At 40.3% G+C, this 21,376-nt stretch overlaps 1 protein-coding gene across 1 annotated transcript in view; it reads left to right on the top strand.

Annotated features, from left to right (window-relative positions):
• The first annotated feature begins 16,642 nt into the window (after positions 1-16,642).
• LOC145796268 (uncharacterized) overlaps positions 16,643-21,376 on the top strand; it is a 30,999-nt gene continuing 26,265 nt past the window's right edge. Inside the window, exons 1-2 of the mRNA XM_082881337.1 lie at positions 16,643-16,743; positions 16,850-17,036. Of these exons, the coding sequence (XP_082737463.1) occupies positions 16,643-16,743; positions 16,850-17,036 (288 nt within the window). The remainder of the gene's footprint in view (positions 16,744-16,849; positions 17,037-21,376) is intronic.

The following is a 21,376-nucleotide window of genomic DNA, read 5'->3' as shown; positions in this document are numbered from 1 at the left end:
GGGGATGGACTCCATTGAGAATTAAGTTGGCCGAAGTGTCCAGGGTGAAAGTCTCGAAATCTTATATCTTTATGAGTGTCGGTTCCCTCGGACGTAGTTCCGTAAAATGGCAAGAAATAGAAGTGTTGGATTGATTGATGTATTAAATTGTGAACCATTGAGTTGTAGTCTCTTATTGGTTGCTTGATAATAATGAATTTGGTTAATTGATTTACCCGAAATGGAAGAAGGGAAATGATTTGAAATATTGGTTATCTATATCGACTGGTCTTGGAAAGAATATATATGTATATATGTCGGTTAAGAACATCATACATTTATCTGATGCTCATGTCTTAGTTATTTCTCATATATGGTTTAGCGTATTTCTACTGGGCTTTGGCTCACCCTACTTGCGACACCATTTTCAGGTACAGGTGACATGCCACCACCAAGGACATAGCTTGGGAGGTTTAGGGGCTGAAGGCTCCATTCTGTATATTTTGTTTGGTGTTTAATGTAAAATTTCAAGCTGAGGACTTTATTTGTAAAAGAGTTAGAACTCTTTTTTTATTGTAACCAAGTGATAACTTGAAAAGCTGTAAGCTCGTAGGGCATTATTTACTTGTTATCAGTTATGACCTTTTGTGAATAAGTAATGTACGTAATTTATTTTGTAAATGAGACTCTAATGAATGAAAACATAATAATTCTACTATGCTTATAGACTTTATGAATGGTTGATCTGTATAATATTTGAGGACGTTACAACTTGGTATCAGAGTGTACCGGGTTTGAATACTTTGGGTACATGGGAAGTGGTTAGTACCACAATGGGTTTGTCTCGCTTGTTGGAGACTTAAGTATGATGTTATATGCTTATATGATAACATGTTTATATGACTATATGGGTATGGGATTTAGTTTCTAGGATATTGATCGAGTCTATGGGTTTTTGGGAGTCCTGTTGGAAATGATCATTGTCGTTTCTAACCGGAACTCTAGCAACGCCACAGGACAGTCATTATCCGGAAACGAAATTCGTAAGTGTTTATACGATTATGTGCTTAAGTGGAGTGAATTATTGTTGTCTATCGTATTAGGACGTGAGTGAGATAGCTTCGACACATTTGAAAATGTGCTAATCTCCTTGTTACCTTTATTAGGATGTCAGGATGAGGTCGTGGTGGTAGGCGTGGTAGGCCTAGGAGGCAGGAGGTGCCTATACCGGATGAGATTCCGGCACAGGAGGAGGGAGTTGGTCAGGCCAATGTGGCCGAATCGATTGGTCAGCAGGCCATAGGTGCCTTAGCCCGTGAAATGGCCGGAGCATTGAGGGAATCTATGGACATTCTTAGGGCTGAGAATCAAGTCCAGGCCCAAGTAGCTGAGGCAGGGCCATCTTTTCTGAAGAGGGAGTTTTTCCGGTCAAATATGGATGAATTTTTGGGTGATCCTAAGGAGCCACTGAAGGCTGATGAGTGGCTAGAGTAGATGACGAAGACGACATCGAAAACGGGGGCTTGCGGGTGACCTTGGCGTCTTTCCAGCTGAAGGGAGACGCAGGTCAGTGGTGGAAGTATGCACGGGGGCGCATTAGAGGAACTTGGGAGGCTTTTGTTAAAGCTGACCAGGACAAGTACTTACCTGCTACGGTGAGGGAGAAGTTGAGGGATCAATTCTCTAAGTTGGTGCAGTTGAATACGCCAGTGGCTGAGTTTGAGGCCACCTTTACTTGCTTGTCTAGGTTTGCACCGGAGTTAGTGGCGACCGAGGAGCGCCGATGTTTGGAGTTCGAGAAGAGGTTACGGACCGGACTCATGTTTCGAGTAGCCGGGTCCATGATTAGAGATTATGGGCGCCTTGTGGAGGTTGTTGCTTATCTTGAGACTATTATGCATGTAGAGAAGGACAGGATGAGGGGTTCTAAGAGGAGTCAGGATGGTCAGGGGAACGGTAAGAGGCAGAGGGGTTCTAACCCTTAGCAGTCCTAGGGAGCACATTCGAGATCTACCTTTCTAGTACCAAGTCCGGGTTTTGAGAGAGGCGGCCAGGGAGACATCACTTGTTACAAATATGGTCAGTTGGGCCACAAGTCTCCAGTTTGCCCACAGAGGGGAGGAGGGCAGCGAGTAGCATCATCTTCGGCTTGTTCTCAGGGCCAGAGTCAGGGCAGAGGCCAGCTGCTCACTTGTTATCAGTGTGGGCAGGTAGGGCACCTGAAGAGGTTTTGCCCACAGTTGGGTGGCACACCCGGTGCATCTGGTTCGAGGCAGACACAGAGTCACCAGCCAGCGCAGTCAGTTCAGGCCTCAAGGGCTGAAATTTATATTAAAAATATCTATTGGAGAGTAATTTCCACAAAAAAGAAAATCATACAAAAATAAGGGCACTCGGAATATCACTCTGTTTGGTTTTGAGTTTTCAATCTATGTTTTGTTTTTTTGTTTTTAGTGTTTTAATCAATTATTTTTTTATACTTTTTTAGATTCTAAATTGAAATCTCACTCATCTTGATACCTAAATGCCATCTTTATGAGCAATTGGACAATTGCCTTGGGTCAATCTAGATTCACATAAAAAGTAAAATACTTGGTTTAGATACTTTGCTTCTCCTGGGCGTTTCTTTAGTCCTCCTTTCTTCGGGCTTGTTCTAGGCCGTCCAAAACCTAGGGTCAATATATATATATATATATATTTGTGTGTGTTGGTGTTTTGACTTGGGCTTGTATTCACTTGAAAAAAATATGTACAGCTCTGGGATGGTTTGAAACAAATGAGCTCCTCTCATATTTATAGGCAAGCTTGGCCTTATAGAAAGTTTATAGAATATACAAGAAATAAGGTGTGTAGAAGCTATAGAGATCCTCATTTAGACTCGACCCATTTATTACTTTTGAGTCCGAGAAACCATATTCGTGATGATTGTTCCCTTTTCCTCATGTTTGGTTTTGGCTTCAGGGGTCGACGCCATCCTTGTTGGTGTTGACACTGCCTTTTTTTCTTTTTCTTGTTTTGCTCCAAGGGTCTACACCTTGCCTGCTACCAAACACAGGTGTCTCAGTTTTTTTTCTTGAGGGTCGACACCGCTGTTGCAAGGGTCGATCCCTGTGACTCTTTTTTTTTTTCCAAATTTTGTTCGGCTTGGTCCCTACTTTTTGGAGATTTTTTACTTGTTCTTGTCATTTAACCTTGGAGCTACTATCCTATTAATACCTAGTCACTATAAATAGACCCAAAGTCTCTTTCTTTCATTAGTTGTTTCTCTTTTCTCTCTCACCCGTAACTCTCTCTCTTTCTCTCAAAACTCATTTTTTCCCACTTATATCCTTAGACTTACTCACCTAGAGGTGTCTTCACACCTTGATCCTTTGAGATAACTTGTAGATCGTGTCAAGAGCTTTCTTTTGATTTGAGTAGATTGTGATTTCGTTGATGTGGAGTTTCTCTGAGTTTTTCTCTTCCACTTTTTAAGCTTGAGGTAGAGATTCTTCATATCTCCTTATGGGTTTTAACTTAGCTATATGTTTTTATAAAACATCTTGTGATAGAAATGGACTTTTGAATAAATCTTGGGTTTTGGTTCTAAGTTAAAAGGAGGAGTTTTCAAATGGTTTCATGGAAATGATTGTGGGGTTGGGAATGAGGTGTGGACATAACAAAATGGTTGGCTTTTGAAATTTGGAAGTGATCTTGGAAAAAGGAGGTTTTGCCCTAATTGTTGATTCTTTTTTTTTTACTAATAAATAATGATATTGATGTTGGAAACATGGAATTTAATTGTTATTAATTAAGATGGTAGAGTTGGGTATGTATTAGCACTCACATCTCGAAATTTGGAAAGTTTATTTTAATGGAAATTATTTTATCTATTTAGACTCACAGGTGTCCAACTTTAATTGTATGACTTGACCAAGTTTATAGATATATGTGCAGATATTTAAAAAAATATAAAATAAAAAAAACAATAAAAAATAAATAAATAAAAAATAAATTACTTAATGAATATAAATCAACATAAAGATAAATAAATAAAATACAATACAGCAACTGTGAGGAAACCAAATTGTTCGGCACACTCAAGCATGGATGCATCAAATTTGCCTCTGCTATACGATCAAATTTCTCCATTCCTACATTGAATCGGCTCGGTATCATTATTCGGCCAACATTGCTTACCCAGCAAGACTTCTCGGCGCCTAATTATCTTAATATTTGGGCTTGCTTTTGAAGAAATATTGCTCCATAATTAATTATTTTCTCCCAGAAAAATTGAGGTTCAACGGGTTGCAGTAAAACTCGAAAATTAACATTTTTTGGAGTTTGTTTATATATTATACATTGCATGTATTAGTGCTAGAGACTTGTGATAGTTGCGCAGAGTTCAAATAATATGGGAGATAATATGAACCAACATGAACCACGCTAATTGTGCCAAAGTGAGGCTCCGTCGAAGTAATGCGAAAGATCGAAAAGAATCGCCAAAGCAAGCCAAAGGATGACTCTGCAATTCGGCAGCATCATTACCAAGCAACATTACTCGGCACAATCCTTTACTCAACATCACCATTGGCCCATCAACTTGCCAGTTCTTTGTAGCTCATAAATCGCTCTCGGCAACACATTGGTTATTACGAACTTGCCGATCATAAGTTTATGAACAATGGAGTTTGACAATTCAACGGCGTTGGTCGGTAGCGTTACAACGTTCGAGACCATGCATATGCATCTCGGCACTGCCGCAACTCAGCACATTGCTCAGCAAAGCTACGAACCTACTCCGTAGCTCGATAACCACCGTGGCCACGAGAACGGCTTCAATTTCTCGCTGCCGAATGCATAGCCAAAAATGTGCACCAAGCTCTTTCGCTAAATACATTCCCTTATCCATCCAACACATTCATTAATCATCAATATTATTCGGCTTCGGAAATTTATTTGGCAACACATTATACCGTAATATTCCTGAACTTTGCAACTCGGCTTTTCATTCGGCATATTATCAATTGATTAAAAATTATCAACTTTCCATATTATCAAATGCTTATCAACGCCACATATTATTAACTCGGCTTCGGATTATTATTCGGCTTCGGGAAACTTTATTCAGCACACGTACATTAACTGCAAACCACCTTGCAACTTATTCGGCACTAAATATCTCGGCATAAAATTGCATCTCAACTTGCCGAAGCCCACATCTGAACATACCACAGGATTTCTATCAGCTTAAAGAGTACAAACCCACCAGCTCGCAGAGCCAAAGAGTAACCCAAATCCGTCGAAAGTTATGCAATGGCTTACATGTGCCGAAAACTGTAATTTCAAAGTTGTCAAACTCAAGTTTTGACCATACTAGTGTGAAGTACTCATTGAGACGAGTCCAACGCAACAAATCGCGTTGAAATCGGAGTTAAAATGAAGCCGTACGGGCCAGCCAAAGTTTGCTTACAAAGTCGACAGATTTGCTGAGGAAGACGAACCAGCATGCCATGCAAGAGAAGTTATCTGGTGCTTTGCGGATCACAATTCTCAATCAATTTAATCCATCAGCTCTATTTTGGCTACAACTACGCCATCAGGAGTCCGATTACAACGATCCAATGGTCATTTCCAACTATTTGGAGCCTTCTGAACACATCCGTACGGTCTAATTTTGCAAATTCTGAGTCGCATATTGAGATCGATACATTGGCCAATCAGGAACATTAAATGCAAAATCAACGGACAAATCATATCCGATCGGCATGCAATTTCACCAGCAGGCACTTGGAGCTAGGCCATCAACCACCATTTAGGGTAGGACCTACAACTTGAACTTCTTCCCCATTTGTCATCTTCAACATAAATAAATAAAAAGACACAAAAAAAAAAATAATAATAAACAAGCAATAGCTCAAGTATATTTACAAATTATTAATTCATTTATCTCTTCTGTAACAATCACATGATTTAATTCTCAGAAGTGCAGCCATTTTTGCTCGGCTCTCCCTACTTAGCAACATTATTCGGCAACATGTCTAATTCGGCTAACATTCCTTACTCGGCAACATTATTCCACCATTATTCAGTAAGATAGCCCAGCCATGTTTCTTATTCGGCAAGCACTTTAGCAGCAAGATCTTGGGGCTAGGAAATAATCCTCTGTCTTCCCCAATCATTCATTTCATTACCTTGGCCATTTATTACCCACTGGGACATCATAGCCAATTTTCCGCTTTCCAATTGGAGCACATTAGCCGATTATCATCTCGGCACCTCTAATATGCATGCATACTCGGCCAACTTGGTATAAACATTACAACAAAATTTACTTGGAGTTACAAACTCCTGCTCCTTTTCACACCACTCCAAGCAAGCGCCAGTTTTGGGGCAATACATTACACTTGGCAGTTGGCCGTTCGCATTTGGCAGTCAGCAGTTTGCACATTTGTGCACGTCGTTATTTTACCAAAGCCGAATCTACCCTGCCACATAGGGCAATAGGGCAAGTCTAATCTACATTCCTTCCGCCTAACGCCTGTCATTCGAAAGCAATAGGGCAAGTCTACATTGGACTAAACGCAAACTGAGCAATGCTAATTGGCCTAAATTTTACTCGGCAATTAAATAGTTAGCCTAATATCTACTTGGCATTACTTGGCAATTCCTTACAAGAGGAGCAATATTATTAGTGATTAACATGTTTACCTCATTCGATACAGGCCATCACTGACAGGATGTGTTATTCAAAATCCTTGCAATATTGGCACTTGATCGCCACTTAAAATTAGCAAAAGTTTTGCACTCGGCATGGAGCGCCATCAGCAAAGGCCTACACCCATGCTCGGGGGTTAGAATACCGCAGGCTTACACCCATGCCCGGGGGTTAGAATACCGCAGGCCTACACCCTCACCCGGGGGTTATATTACCACAGGTCTACACCCTCACTCGGGGGTTATAATACCGCAGGTCTACACCCTCACCCGGGGGTAATAATACCGTGGTCCATTTTTTAGCTGGTATATCTAACTTATTTAATCTATCTTATTTGGTTCAGGCAATCATTTCCGCGCTCGGCATATAGAAATATTTCTAGCTCGGCACGAAAGTCCATATTTGGAAGCAATCTTTGCACTCGACAATATACTACACCCTTGCCTGGGGTTATAATACCGTGGCCTACACCCTTACCCGGGGGTTATAATACCGTGGCCCATCGTTATAGAGAGAGTATTACTCACTGGGCTTTAGCTCACCTCTCTCCTCTATATACATATATTTGTGCATACATTCATACATACATGCATTTATCTAGCCATTCATTCATTTATGTTATTCATTTATCAAATGCATTCTTTGTCAAAGGACCTAACATCTATTTGAACAGCATAACTCGACAAGAAAAATCTCATTCCTTTTACCAAAGACAATGAAAGTTTTGCGGCAATTGTGGGAGCCAGAAAAAAAAAATATATCAACTTATTGGGCTAACCCAAACAAGGCCTGCCAAGGGCCCAACTATTGGGCTTATTCGGCCCATCCCCGTCTATAAAAGGAAGGGACCTCATAACATACAGGTATGTCTCATCTCTCTCTACAAAACACACACCCCTTCAAATATATATACTATTTACTTCTTTGATTCAATGACTAACTTCATCATCGGAGTGTCCCCGACCGGCAACCCTGGTTGGGTGGCATCAACCAGATTTATCTCTTGCAGGTTCATGGAGCTGTCTTCATTGAATCTCACCAACAATCCATGTGAGAGGATATTTCATGGTCTCACAGTTTTAGGCTATTGGTGGAGGATAGCTGTGATTGTTGTAGAAATTGCATAAGGACTAGGAGAATGAAAACTAATTTCACATCCATTTCATCGAAGCATTGTCTTACATTTACAAGTTTGTAATAACTACATTGTTTTGAGAAAATGGTGAATACTTAGTGAATTTGGGTAGGGGTTGTGGTTACTATGATAAGTTGGTTTGTGTGTCCTTGGTGAAAGACCAGGAACCAGCGCGGATAGGTGTCGAGCCTTCCGGTTAATAGTCGTAAAAATGATAAAAGGGTAGTGCTTGTATAGCTTGCTAGCAAACACGTACCTAGAGATTCACAGAGTTGTATTCACAAACTGGTTTTTTATAAAAAAGAAAGTGCATCATGAATGGTAATATAAACCTGGCATGACATGATTTGAAAGAGATATAAAATGTTTTGTCATGAGCATTGCATGTGCATTTTACCCTTATACCTTTGTTAAGATTCATATGTTGTGCCGGATTATTTCTACTGGGTTTTGGCTCACCCTATGTCATGACCCAAACCCGCCCCTAAAAGTTTGGTCCATGACCGGCTTGTACATAGGCCTCAAAACGGAGATTTTAGAATAATATTTAACCACATACGGGGCCTTAGGCGGAAGCAATATCAATAAAAGACAACATCCATTGAGCTTGTGCATACATGATGGATTAATTAATTTAAGCATTTAAATACATTCCCATAGTTACATATACAATCACAGAATTATGCAGATCTCACACACACTTAAATAAGACTCCAAAAATTACACAATTCCCAGTAATCAAAATTAAGGCCTCAACGTGGAGGCGTACCCCAGGCGGCTTGGCAAACAGGTAGACCTCACTACAATTCTAGTGTCAATCCCCAATGGCTCACCTACATACACATACATAAAAACGGAGTGAGTAAGGCTCAGTGAATAATAGCAATGTAAGGAGGTTAATTAATTGAGCATAGACTTAGAGAATGTAAATATGCATATCAAACTATACACAGATCTTATACATAATCATATTTTAAAACGACTTTAGACCCACATGTAACACATAATGGCCTCAGGCCCATATAATAATATAGAGCGACTGTAAGCCCAAATGTGATACAGGACGGCTGTAAGCCTAGAGATAATACAGAACGGCTGTAAGCCCGGATATAATACAGATCGGCTATAAGTCCAGATATAATACAGATCGGCTATAAGCCCAGATACAATACAGAACGGCTGTAAGCCCAGATATAATACAGATTGACTATAAGCCCATATATAATACAGATCGGCTATAAGCCCAGATACAATACAGAACGGTTTTAAGCCCACAGATAATACAGAACGACCTTAGGCCCAACATATTATGCAGAGCAGCCTCAGGCCCAGATATCAACAGATTGGCCTTGGGCCTATTATTAACAAAACAGAATGATTCCAGATATACAAGGATATCATTGTTCCATAATACACATATGTTCCATTTGCTCATCATGAATTCAGATAGTTAACTTGCAGATAACAGAACGTCAGTATTAACTCTTAACAGTAAGCAAAACGTACTACTACAGTACCATTACTCAATAGTGCACAAAGATTTTCCCATGGTTTACTACAAGTCGACATCGTTGTCTTGCGGATAACAGAACATTAATAATAACTATTAACAGAAGGCAAATGTATCACTGCATTAATAGGGACAGAACAATTTACATCATAACGGCCTCGGGCCCACATTTATTACTAGGGACAGAAAGACCTTAGGTCCATATCAATGCCATTATTCAAGCATATCGATTAATTGAATCAAAGCACAACATCAATGGAATAGACCATTCACAAATAACAATACATAAATCATAATCACAGGAAGTAAGTGAAACATATTGTTACACTACTATTACTCACAGTGATCGGCTCCCGGTAGTAATGGGACGATGTCCTCGTCTCGACCTATAAGTACAGTGCATAACACATAATATGAGATTATACTCGATCCTTTACTTATTCTCTTTGATCATTCAATCAATTAGCCATGGTGGTACCAAGCTCATTATTCCTTAATAAGTTATAATCCATGTCTCAGAAAACAGGAGAAATCGATGGGAAATGGTTTAGGTGAAGAAATGGTACAAAACTGGTTGACAGAAAGTGAATAGTCGTCACTAATTTGGGAATAACTATTTCTGTATTATGATTTGGGAGTGAGATCACCACCATTGGAAACTAGACTTCCGGGACTTGATTTCAGGATCAAGAATCACTCAAAACGGAGTCCGGAGGCAAAAGATATGCTTATTCAAAGTTGGCTAAACAGAGCTGTCTCCTGCACGTGCGGGAAACAGAGCCGCGCGTGTGGCTCTGGGCAGTTTGCAGTCCGAAAATGGCTCTTTTTGCTCCAACACTTGGTTTTTCCATTTTTAAGCTTGGTTCTTAACATAAATCACTCAAAAACATGTAAAATTATCTCATAACATGATAAACTAACATCAATCAAGTGTAATTCCATTTTAAACAAATCAATCATTGCCTCAAAAATAGATATTCAAGTCTCATCTTCTATATAATCAAACTTCTATAATATACACCCCAAAATCATACAAATACATCTTACACATGGTTGATCTTCATACCAAAACTTGGTATTCCATGAATCATTCTTAAGATTGAACCCAATTCAAGCAAATTTAAGGAAATCAAGGTTCAATTCCTTGAGTTTAACTCAGTTCATTCATAACCCAACACACTTGTTCATTTACATATTAATTTTCCAAGTCCCTCATTGATTTCATGTAGTAGATCCAATATTTACAAAGATAATAGTTGAAGACACATACCTTAACTTAATTCCTTGTTTTTCCCTTTAATCTCTTCAATTTTCCAAGCTTCCATAGATGATCCTCTTTCCCTCTCTATCTCTCTTTCACGGTTCTCTCTCTCTCTCTCTCTCTCTCTCCCTTAGATATTTTGTTTGACTTCAAAATGACAAACTCCCAACTCACATGGCCTATCCATATATTTATATATCACACACTTAAGCTTTTCACAATAAGGAGGGCCAAACACGCCTTTACGAATCGCGCAAAATCAAATTTCAATTAAACTTCCCAGATGACTCTAAAAATTATGCTGATCATAAATATGTCATCTGTTCCTGTTTCTGAAGTCCCTAAGGCCTTCAATTTGTAGTACAAAGTTAACCATCCAAACGTGCATTAACGAATCAGACAAATTAGATTTCCAATTAATTTTTCCAAGCAGCTCTAAAAATTCCCATTAACATATCCAAATACTCAATTTTAATTTCTGAACCCGTAAAGGTCGATAATTTCAATTTTAAAGCCGTGACTCAACAGATAATTCCTCAATTTGAACAGATATCATAAATTAAAATGCATTAACCCACAAGGACTTAAAAGTAATTTCGGATACGGATTTTGGGGTCGTTACACCCTATGTGGGAAAAACATTTCAGGTGCAGATGATATGCCTCCGCCAAGGCAATAGCTTGGGAGGACATGGAGCAAGAGTTTGGCGCTCGAGTTTGGCGATCGTGAAAAGAGTCGCTCGAGCATCGATTGCACACTTCCAGAAGTTTTGCAGGCGATGGTACCCACTCGAGCGCCAAACTCTCCACTCGATCCCGGTTTTTCCTTCCTTTGTATACTGTATTCTAAACTTGGTTCCGTGGACTTGTTTTTGTATCATTATCACTTCTAGCCTTTACTCTTTGTATTAGGGTCTTAGGTTGTGATGGGCAGGTTTGAAACATGTTGGTTGCACTTTGAAACCAAAAGGTGATGCCCAGATTTTGGCCTTCACACTCGAGCGGAAGTTTTAACGCTCGAGCGGGCTCTTCGTTGTTGATTCTACGCTCGAGCGGGAGTTTTGACGCTCGAGCGTGTTTTTCCATCTCCCAGTACTTTACTCTGCAGTCCCTCTGCTCGAGCGGAGAGTTTGGCGCTCGAGTGGGTACCATCGCCTGCAAAACTTCTGGAAGTGTGCAATCGACGCTCGAGCGGCTCTTTTCACGATCGAGCGTGAGTCTGTGTCTGGCGCTCGAGCGGGGATTTTCACGCTCGAGCGGGGAGTCGACTACATAAATCCGAGACCTGACTTTCTGGGTCATTTTTCATCTCCCTTTTGATTCTAAAACCCTAGAACCGTCTTCTCCCTCTCCCTACACACCTTCTCTCTTAGGTTTGATCTACTTAGAGTGTATTTCTACCCTAAGTTCTTTGTTAAAAAGATAGAGTGGGTCGAGGGCTTCCGTTTAATCTGAATAATCTTGGGTTTGGAGCACTTTGGTTTTTCGTCATCTTCTCCATTCGAGTTATTCGCTTCGAGGTAGGGATTTCCTACTCCATCTTATAAGTTTTGTTCTAAGTTTTGGTATTTTGATATGTTGGGAGTACTTTGGTAATTTTGGGGAAAAACCCTAGTTGTGTTAATAAATTAATTTGTATAATTAATTTAAGGAAATTAGGGAATTTGGTTAAATTCATGAAATTGAGGAATTCATTGATTAAATGGTGTAGTTGGATAATTTAAATCACTCGCCTATTAAATTGTTGATATATTTATTTCCAGTCTAGAAATAACTGTCTTGGGCTATCGGTGGAGGATAGTCGTGATTGTTGTAGACATTGCATGTGGATTAGGGATAACTGAAACTAATCACATTGGTTAAGTCATTAATTTTGACTATTGAATTAGTACAGAAAATACGTGTATTGATTGAGCATTGCATTTGCATATTGTGTGGGAGGAGATAGGGGATGTACTCCACGGTTTAGGGGAAGATAGGGGATGGACCTCTAAACCGGATTTTTGTTTGAGAGGAGATAGGGGATGGACTCCATTAGCATCACTATTATGCGTGCTTATTATATTGAAGTGTTTTTACATGTCATTGATACAACACTAAAATTTGTATCAAACGGGAAGTATGAAGTGTTTTGATATGAGCCTGAGTCTCATTTGTTTGATTGATATTGGAAATAATGTGAATATAATATATATAGTTCACTGTTGTAAGTTTGGCCAGGTTTTGGGCCATATTGATAATAATCAAAAGTGAAACGTGTCATAGACATTAGTGTCATGAGACTGTATAATGATGTAATTGATTATCTTGGTTAACCATCTGTTGGATGCTATTGCTTTATTCAATGCTTATATTTGGTTTAGTATTTTTCTACTGGGCTGTGGCTCACCCTTTATGGGAATATCATTTTCAGGTTCAGGTGATAAGCTACCTCCAAGGACTTAGCTTGGGAGGATTTGGCTTTTGGATTTTGAAGACTAGCTTTAGTTAATTGTTTTTAATTGATAGTACATGTAAACATTCAAGCCTAGGGCTTTACTTGTATTTGAGTTAGAACTCATATTTTTGTGTCCAAGTGTTGGCTTGGAAAGATGTTAGCCCGTAGGGCATTTAATTTGATGTTACATGTAATGCTTTTATTTAGTAATACTCTAATGAATGAATTAATGAATTGTTTTCTTTAAATATTGCATGTCAATGATATATATAATGGGTTTTTTTTGAGGGCGTTACAGCTTTTATATGTATTGGGATCTAAATCTATTTTGTTGTATCCAAGTACTAACTGGGAAAGTTGTAAGCCTTTAGGGCATTCTCTTATTTGTTTATCTTTTGTTTTGTTCCTCACCATGTAACATATGCTATGGATTCAGGGTTAAACTTATGAATGTATAGTTGCATGTGTTGCTCTTTTGTATAAGAAATTGAAATTAATGGAAGTGCTTATATTTTCTTATGACCTTTTTTTAATCAATATTGTGGATGGGTTGTTGTATTTTATTCGTGGCGTTACAACTTGGTATCAGAGTGTACCGGGTTTGAATACTTTGGGTACGTGGGAAGTGGTTTTGACCACAATGGGTTTATCTCGCTTGATAGAGATATTTATGTGTATAACATGCGTATGTGACTATATTGGTATGAAATTTAATTTCTAAGATATTGATTGAGTCTACGGGTTTCTAGAAGTCTTGTTAGAAGAGCAGTTGATCACTACTGCTTCTAACTAGAACTCTGGTAACACCGCGGGATGATCTTTATCTAGAAAAAAAGTTCGTTTGTGTTTATGTGCTTATGTGGAATGAATTAAATGTTGTTTATCGCATTAGAACGTGAGTAAGTTAGCTTCAATACATTTGTAAATATGCTAATCACTAGTGTTACCTTTATAGCGATCCAGGCTTAGACCCGGTCTCTTTATTGTTTTTGAATCCGGGAAACCATATTCGTGATGCTCGTTCTTTTCTCTTCATTTTTGGTTTTGGCTTCGACGGTCGACACCGCCCTGTTTGGGGTCGACACCATCTTGCTATTGTTTTCTTGGAATAGCTACTGAAATTTAGTGTCGACACCAGCCTTGGAGGTGTCGACACTTGTCTTATGTTGTTGGCCTCAAGGGTTAGTCTGGGAAGGGTTGACCCTTGTCTGTTACTGAATCTGGATTTGGTTGCTGAAATTTAGTGTCGACACCTTGGGTCCAAGGGTCGAAAGCTTGGTTGCTGCCAGCATTATTTTTCTTCACTTCTTCTTGAAGGGTCGACAACTGTCTGGGAAGGGTCGACCCCTGCGAGTTCTTTTCCAGATTTTTAGTCAGTTTTGGGCCTTACTTCTTGGGAATTTTGACTTGTTCTTTTGGGTTGACTTTGGGACTTCATTTCACTTTGACCTAGCACTATAAATAGGTTCCTCACTTAACCTTTTCTTCACTTTATCTTCTCTTTCCTCTCTTTAAACCATGAGACGCTCTCTCTCTATCTAAAACCATTTTTTCGCTCAAAGATCTTTAGATCTACTCACTTGGAAGCATCTCCTCACCTTGCTCCTTTGAGATTAAGTGTAGAGCTTGTTAAGGGCTTCGTTTTGATCAGAGTAAATCGTTGTTTCCTCACTGTCAACTTTTGGGCTTTTCTTCCTTCTTCTTCTTCTAAGTTTGAGGCAGCGATTTTCTACACTCTTCTATGGGTTTTACCTTAGCTATTTGATATTCTAAAAGATTATGGTGTTTTGGGGGTTTTTGTCAAAAACCTAGGGTTTGGAATCAAAATGTAAAAGAGGGGTTTTTGCCTAAAAATGTGAATGTTTGAGATTGTAAAGAGAAAATGGAATTGATATGGAAATTGTGAAATTGAAATGATGATAATGATAAGGGTGGAGTTGGATATGTAGTATCACTCCTATTTTGAGATTTTGGAAAAGTCTGTCTTTAATGAAAATTGTATGCTTGTTTATAGATATCTGTTTTGGGCTATCAGTGGAGGATAGTTATGATTGTTATAGAAATTGCATCAGAATTAGGTGAATTGAAACTAATTTTCTCATCCATTTATATTGACCCTTGTCATATCTTAAATACATTGCACATGTATAATGTTTGGGAGAAGAAATGGCATGTACTTCATGTTTGTGAGGAGAAAGGGGATGTACTCCGTTGAAATTAAGTTGGCCGGAGTGTCCAGGGTGAAAGTCTCAAAAACTACGAATATACACGGGTGCCGATTCCCGTGGACAAAATATCTATAAAATGACAAACGGAAGTGTTTTGTATGATGACTATATTGATTGCAGTCCCACTGAGTTGTATCTTCAGTTAGGTTGTCTAAATATAGTGGAAAGGACTCATGAATTGAGATAACATGGATTGAATATGAGTTCGACATAGCATGATTTTGTACGAGAGTTATAAATGATTTTATCACGGGCATTGTATGTGCTTACTATACTTCTATCCTTATTAAGATCTATATATTGTGTTAGATTATTTTTACTAGGCTTTGGCTCACCCTATGTGGGAAAAATATTTCAGGTGCTGATGATATACCCTCGCCAAGACATTAGTTTGGGAGGACTTGGAGCAAGAGATTCCTTTTTGTGGTTGTTATGTATAGCCAAGGGCTTAAATGTATTGGATTTAGAATCCACTTTTGTTGTTTCTAAGCCTTGTCTTGGAAATATGTAAGCCCTCAGGCCATTTTTATCTATTTATCTTCCTTCCTCTCCTTTAACTGGCAACATATGCTATAGATTCAGGGCTAGACTTTTTGAATGTATGATGCATATGTTTCTCTTTTGTACATCATATTGAATTAATGGAAGATAACCTTATTATTGTTGTTGTCATATATTAGATATTGTGGATGGATTTTTGTAATTATTTTGGGGCATTACAACCTTCATTAGGATGTCAGGACGAGGACGTGGTGGTGGTAGGCGTGGCAGGCCTAGACGGCATGAGGTGCCGTTATCGGATGATATTCCTGCGCAGAAAGAAGGGGTTGGTCAGGCCAATATAGCCAAACCAGTTGGCCAGCAGGCCATGAGCACTTTGGCCCGTGAAATGGCCGGGGCTTTGCGGGAATCTATAGACATTCTCAGAGCTGAGACATGGCCGTTTTTCTTGAAGAGGGAGTTTTTTCGGTCTAATTCAGATGAGTTTTTGGGGGATTCGAAGGAGCCACTGAAAGCAGATGAATGGCTCGAGCAGATGGTCTAGACGTTCGAGATGCTTGGCATCGAGGACGATGGTTTAAGGGTGACCTTGGCATCCTTCCAGTTCAAGGAAGATGCGGGTCAGTGGTGGAAGTATGCGCGGGGGCATATTGGAGTGACTTGGGAGGCTTTCGTCAATGCCTTCCAGGACAAGTTTTTATCTCCCACTGCTAGGGAGAAGTTGAGGGATCAGTTTCTAAAGCTTAAGCAACTTAACACACCAGTGGCCGAGTTTGAGGTTGCCTTTACCAGCTTGTCGAGGTTTGCACTGGAACTCGTGGCGACTGAGGAATGCCGTTGTCTCAAGTTTGAGAAGAGGTTGAGGACTGGACTCTTGTTCAAAGTAGTCGGGTCAATGATTAGGGACTATGGATGCCTTGTGAAGGCTGCGGCTCATCTAGAGATCGTGGTTCAAGCAGAAGAGGAGCATATGAGGGCTCCAGGAGGAGTTATGAGGTTCAGGGAGAGAAACGGGATAGTAAGAGGCAGAGGGGTTCCACCCGACAGCAGTCCTAGGGAGCTCAGTCTAGGTTTACTTTTTCTGTACCGAGTTCTGGGTCAGGGAGAGGTGGACAGGGAGGGATTACCTATTTCAAGTGTGGCCAGCTGGGTCACAAGTCTATAGTTTGCTTGAAGAAGGGAGGAGGGCAACAGTCTGCACCATCGTCGGCTCGTTCTTAGAGCCAGAGTCAGAGGAGTGGACAGCCACCTACTTGTTATCAGTGTGGGCAGACAGGACATGTGATGAGGTTTTGCCCTCAGTTAGGCGGCACATTTGGAGTGTCTGGCCAAAGGCAGACATAGAGCCATCAGCCAGCACAGTCAGCTCAGGCCTCGAGGGCCAATCAGGGAGCCTCTTCGGCTCAGTCAGTACATCAGACTTATGCTTTGAGGGGTGAGCAGGTGGAGCAGAGACCTACGGGGCGTATGTATACTATTACCACGCCAGACTTAGTGCTAGCACCTTCGGTAGTGAGAGGTACTTTGCTGTTATGCAATTCTATTACCAATGTGTTGATTGATACGGGTACATCCCATTCTTTTATCTCGTCTGCATTTGCATCGACATTGGGGTTAGAGTTGGCTCGGTTAGCATCTCCACTCAGTGTAATGTCACCTATTGGTGGTGAGATTGTCATGGAGCAGAGGGTGTCGTGGTTGTGACATTGAGGTTGCCAGTCCCCGACTTCCTTTTGCATTTGTGTTGATTGACATGTCTAGTTTTGATGCTATTCTAGGTATGGACTAGTTGTCGTCATATCAAGCTATCATAGATTGTTACCATCAGAGGGTTACTGTATGTACCTTGAGCGGTGATTGCTTTTATTTCATGAAGGACAGAGCCGATAGAGTTTTATAGTTGGTGTATGATCCGCGTGGGTGGAGTGAGCTTAGTTGTCTTCATGCCAACTTCTTGGGTAGTGAGTGTGATGAAGTCTAGGTTGATTTGCTGAAAGTAGTTTGTGAATACTTGGACATTTTTCCTAAGGATCTCACTAGTTTACCACCTCACCGTGAGATTGAGTTCTCAATTGATTTAGTGCCTGGCACGACATCGATCTCTATGGCACCTTATCGATTTGCATCTGCCAAGTTGAGTGAGTCGAAGATTCAACTCCAAGAATTGTTAGGTAAGGGTTTTGTTCGCCCTAGTACCTCACCTTGGGGAGCACTAGCTCTTCTTGCCAAGGAGAGGGATGGTGCCTTGCGATTTTGTATAACTGTTAAGAACAAGTACCCAATGCCTCGTATAGATGATTTGTTTGATCAGTTGAAGGGGTCTTGCTACCTTTCTAAAATAGACCTGAGATCGGGTTATTACTAGTTGAGGGTCAGGGAGGAGGATATCTAGAAGACGGCATTTCGTACGGGGTATGACCATTATGAGTTCCTAGTGATGCCTTTTGGGTTAACCAATGCACCAGCCATGTTTATGGACTTGATGAATCGGATCTTTTGCGAGTTTCTAGATCGTTTCGTGGTTGTCTTTGTTGATGACATTTTGATTTACTCACCCTCCGAGGAGGAACACAAGGAACATTTGTGAGTCATAGTTGAATTTCTTAGAGCCCACAAACTATATGCTAAGTTTAGAAAATCTGAATTGTGGTTAAAAGAGGTTAAGGTTCTAGGCCATGTGGTGTCCAGGGAAGACTTAACTGTAGTCTCTTCTACGATAGAAGCAGTGCAAGATTGGGAGCAACCTAAGAATACCTTTGAGATTCGTAGTTTTTTAGGGTTGGCCGGGTATTATCGTTGGTTTGTGAAGGATTTTTATAGACCAGCCTCACCTTTGACTAGATCGACGAGGAAGGGAATCAAGTTTGTGTGGAGTAAGACTTGTGAAAAGTCGTTCCAAGAGCTTAAGGTTAGACTTACCACCGCTCTAGTGTTGATTATTCTGGAGAGGGATTTGGGCTATTTAGTGTATTGTGATGCATCACAGGAAGGTTTGGGCTATGTCTTGATGCAAGACGGGAAGGTATTAGCTTATGGCTCACGGTAGTTGAAAACCCACGAGAGAAACTACCCTACTCATGACCTAGAGCTAGTAACTGTGATCTTTACCTTGAAGATTTGGAGACATTATGTGTACGGTGAGAAATTTAAGGTATTCTCCGATCACAAGAGTTTGAAATATTTGTTTTCGCAAAAGGATTTAAATTTGAGGCAAAGAAGGTGGATGGAATTTACGGAGGACTATGATTTTGAGTTGCACTATCACCCCGAGAAGGCCAATGTAGTGGCCGACGCCTTGAGTGAGAAGTTCTTTAGTAGTATAGCTAGTATTGCCATCCAGGAATGGGAGATGTTGGGTGCTATTGGCGAGTTCGATTTGCATCTTGGCGAGTTTGTCGAGTTAGCTGCTTTGTTTACAGTCATTGCACAACCTACTCTTGTGAACCGAGCCATAAAAGCACAAAAGGGTGATCTTGAGATAGAAACCCTCCGGGAGAAGATCTCCAGTGGGAAGGTAGAGAAGGGCTTGAACGTGTATTCTGACTCGAGTGTTTGATATCTTGATCGTCTTTTCATACCCAAGTCTTATTGAGAGGAAGTGCTCCGAGAGTTTCATCATTTACGCCTTGCGGTGCACCCGGGAGACACAAAGATGTACCGCGATCTTAGCCACCAGTTTTGGTGGATGGGTATAAAGAAGGACGTAGCCGTGTCTGGATCAAAGTGCCTTACTTGTCTGCAAATGAAGGCCGAACATCAACGGCCAGCGGGTTTGTTGCAACCCTTGCCTATAGCCAAGTAGAAAAGGGAGCATGTCGCAATAGATTTTGTTGTGGGCCTTCCGAGGACTCAATGGGGTAACGATGCCATTTGGGTGGTAGTTGATCGATTGACTAAGTTGGCGCACTTTGTACCTACGCGCACGAGTAACTCAGTAGATTATCTTGCCGACCTTTACATTAGGGTTATAGTTCGACTTCACGAGATTCCAGTGACTATTGTTTCAGATAGAGACCCACGTTTCACAACTCAGTTATGGAAGGGCCTACAGAATGCCTTGGGCACTAAGTTGACTTTTAGCACAACCTATTATCCTTAGACTGACAGACAGTCAGAGCGTACCATTCAGATCGTAGAGGATATGCTTCGAGGTTGTATTCTTGACTTTAAGGGGTCGTGGGAAAGACACTTACGTTCAGTGGAGTTTTCCTACAACAATACCTTCCAGTCGAGTATTGGCATGGCACTATTTGAGGCCTTGTATGGTTGACTGTGTAAATCACTCGTATATTAGGCCGAGGTGGGTGATGCACCTATGATGGGTCCTAAGCTAGTTTGGGAAATGATAGATAATATTGTGCTTATTCATAAAAGGTTAGTTATGGCTTAGAGTCGCCAGAAGAGCTATGTCGACCATTGAAGGAGACAGTTATCCTTTGAGGTAGGAGATCATGTCTTTTGGAAAATATCGCCTAAACGAGGTTTGATGAGGTTTGGAAAGAGTGGGAAGTTGTCTCCTAGATTTATTGGACCTTTTGAGATCCTAGAACAGATTGGGGAGGTAGCTTATTGTTTGGCCTTACTGTCACAGCTTTCTGGGGTTCATGATGTGTTTCATATCTATATGCTTCAGAAGTACAAACCGGATCCATCACATGTGTTGGATTGGATTGAGTTAGAAGTAGATGAGGATGCATTGTATGAGGAGAGACCGGTTAGAGTTTTGGATACTTGAGACCAAGCTTTGCGTGGCAAGATAATTCCTTTAGTAAAGGTGTTATGGAGATATCATGGGGTTGAGGAAGCCACTTGAGAGCGTGAATTGGAAGTCCGTGAGAAGTATCTGGACCTATTTGTTAATATTTGAACATGTATTGAACATTTATTATGTTAACGTAATATCAACATTGTGCATGTTTGGAAATGTGAATTGTATATTCATTTTCGAGAATTTGGTTACTCTTGTCATGTGAGTGATTGACCGGTGGATGGGTCATGGTGGTGATTTGATTTCCTATTATGTTCGTAACTAGTTTAAACTTGGTTTGAATGTTGATTTAAAATTTCAAGGACAAAATTTCTTAAGGGGAAAAGGTTATAGCGATCCTGATTTAGACTTGACCCATTTATTATTTTTTAGTCCGAGAGACCATATTCGTGATGATCATTCCCTTCTCCTCATGTTTGGTTTTGGCTTTAGGGGTCGACACCATCCTTGTTGGTGTCGACATTACCTTATTTTCTTTGTCTTGTTTTGCTCCAAGGGTCGACACCTTGCCTGCTGCCAAACACAGTGTCTTAACTTTTCTTCTTGAGGGTTGACACCACTGTTGCAAGGGTCGACCCCTGTGACTCTTTTTTTCAAGATTTTGTTCAGCTTAGGCCGTACTTTTTGGGAATTTTTGACTTGTTCTTTTCATTTAACCTTGGAGCTACTATTCTATTAATACCTAGTCACTATAAATAGACCCAAAGTTTCTTTATCTCATTAGTTGTTTCTCTTTTCTCTCTCACACCCGTAACTCCCTCTTTCTCTCAAAACTCATTTTTCCCCACTTACATCCTTAGATTTACTCACCTAGAGGTGTCTTCACACCTTGATTCTTTAAGATAACTTGTAGATCGTGTC

Source organism: Camellia sinensis, chromosome 7 (assembly GCF_055761805.1).
Source record: "Camellia sinensis isolate YWXY chromosome 7, ASM5576180v1, whole genome shotgun sequence".
Classification (NCBI taxonomy): domain Eukaryota; kingdom Viridiplantae; phylum Streptophyta; class Magnoliopsida; order Ericales; family Theaceae; genus Camellia; species Camellia sinensis.
The sequence above is the reverse complement of the archived record's forward strand: the minus strand, read 5'-3'. Positions and strand labels throughout refer to the sequence as shown.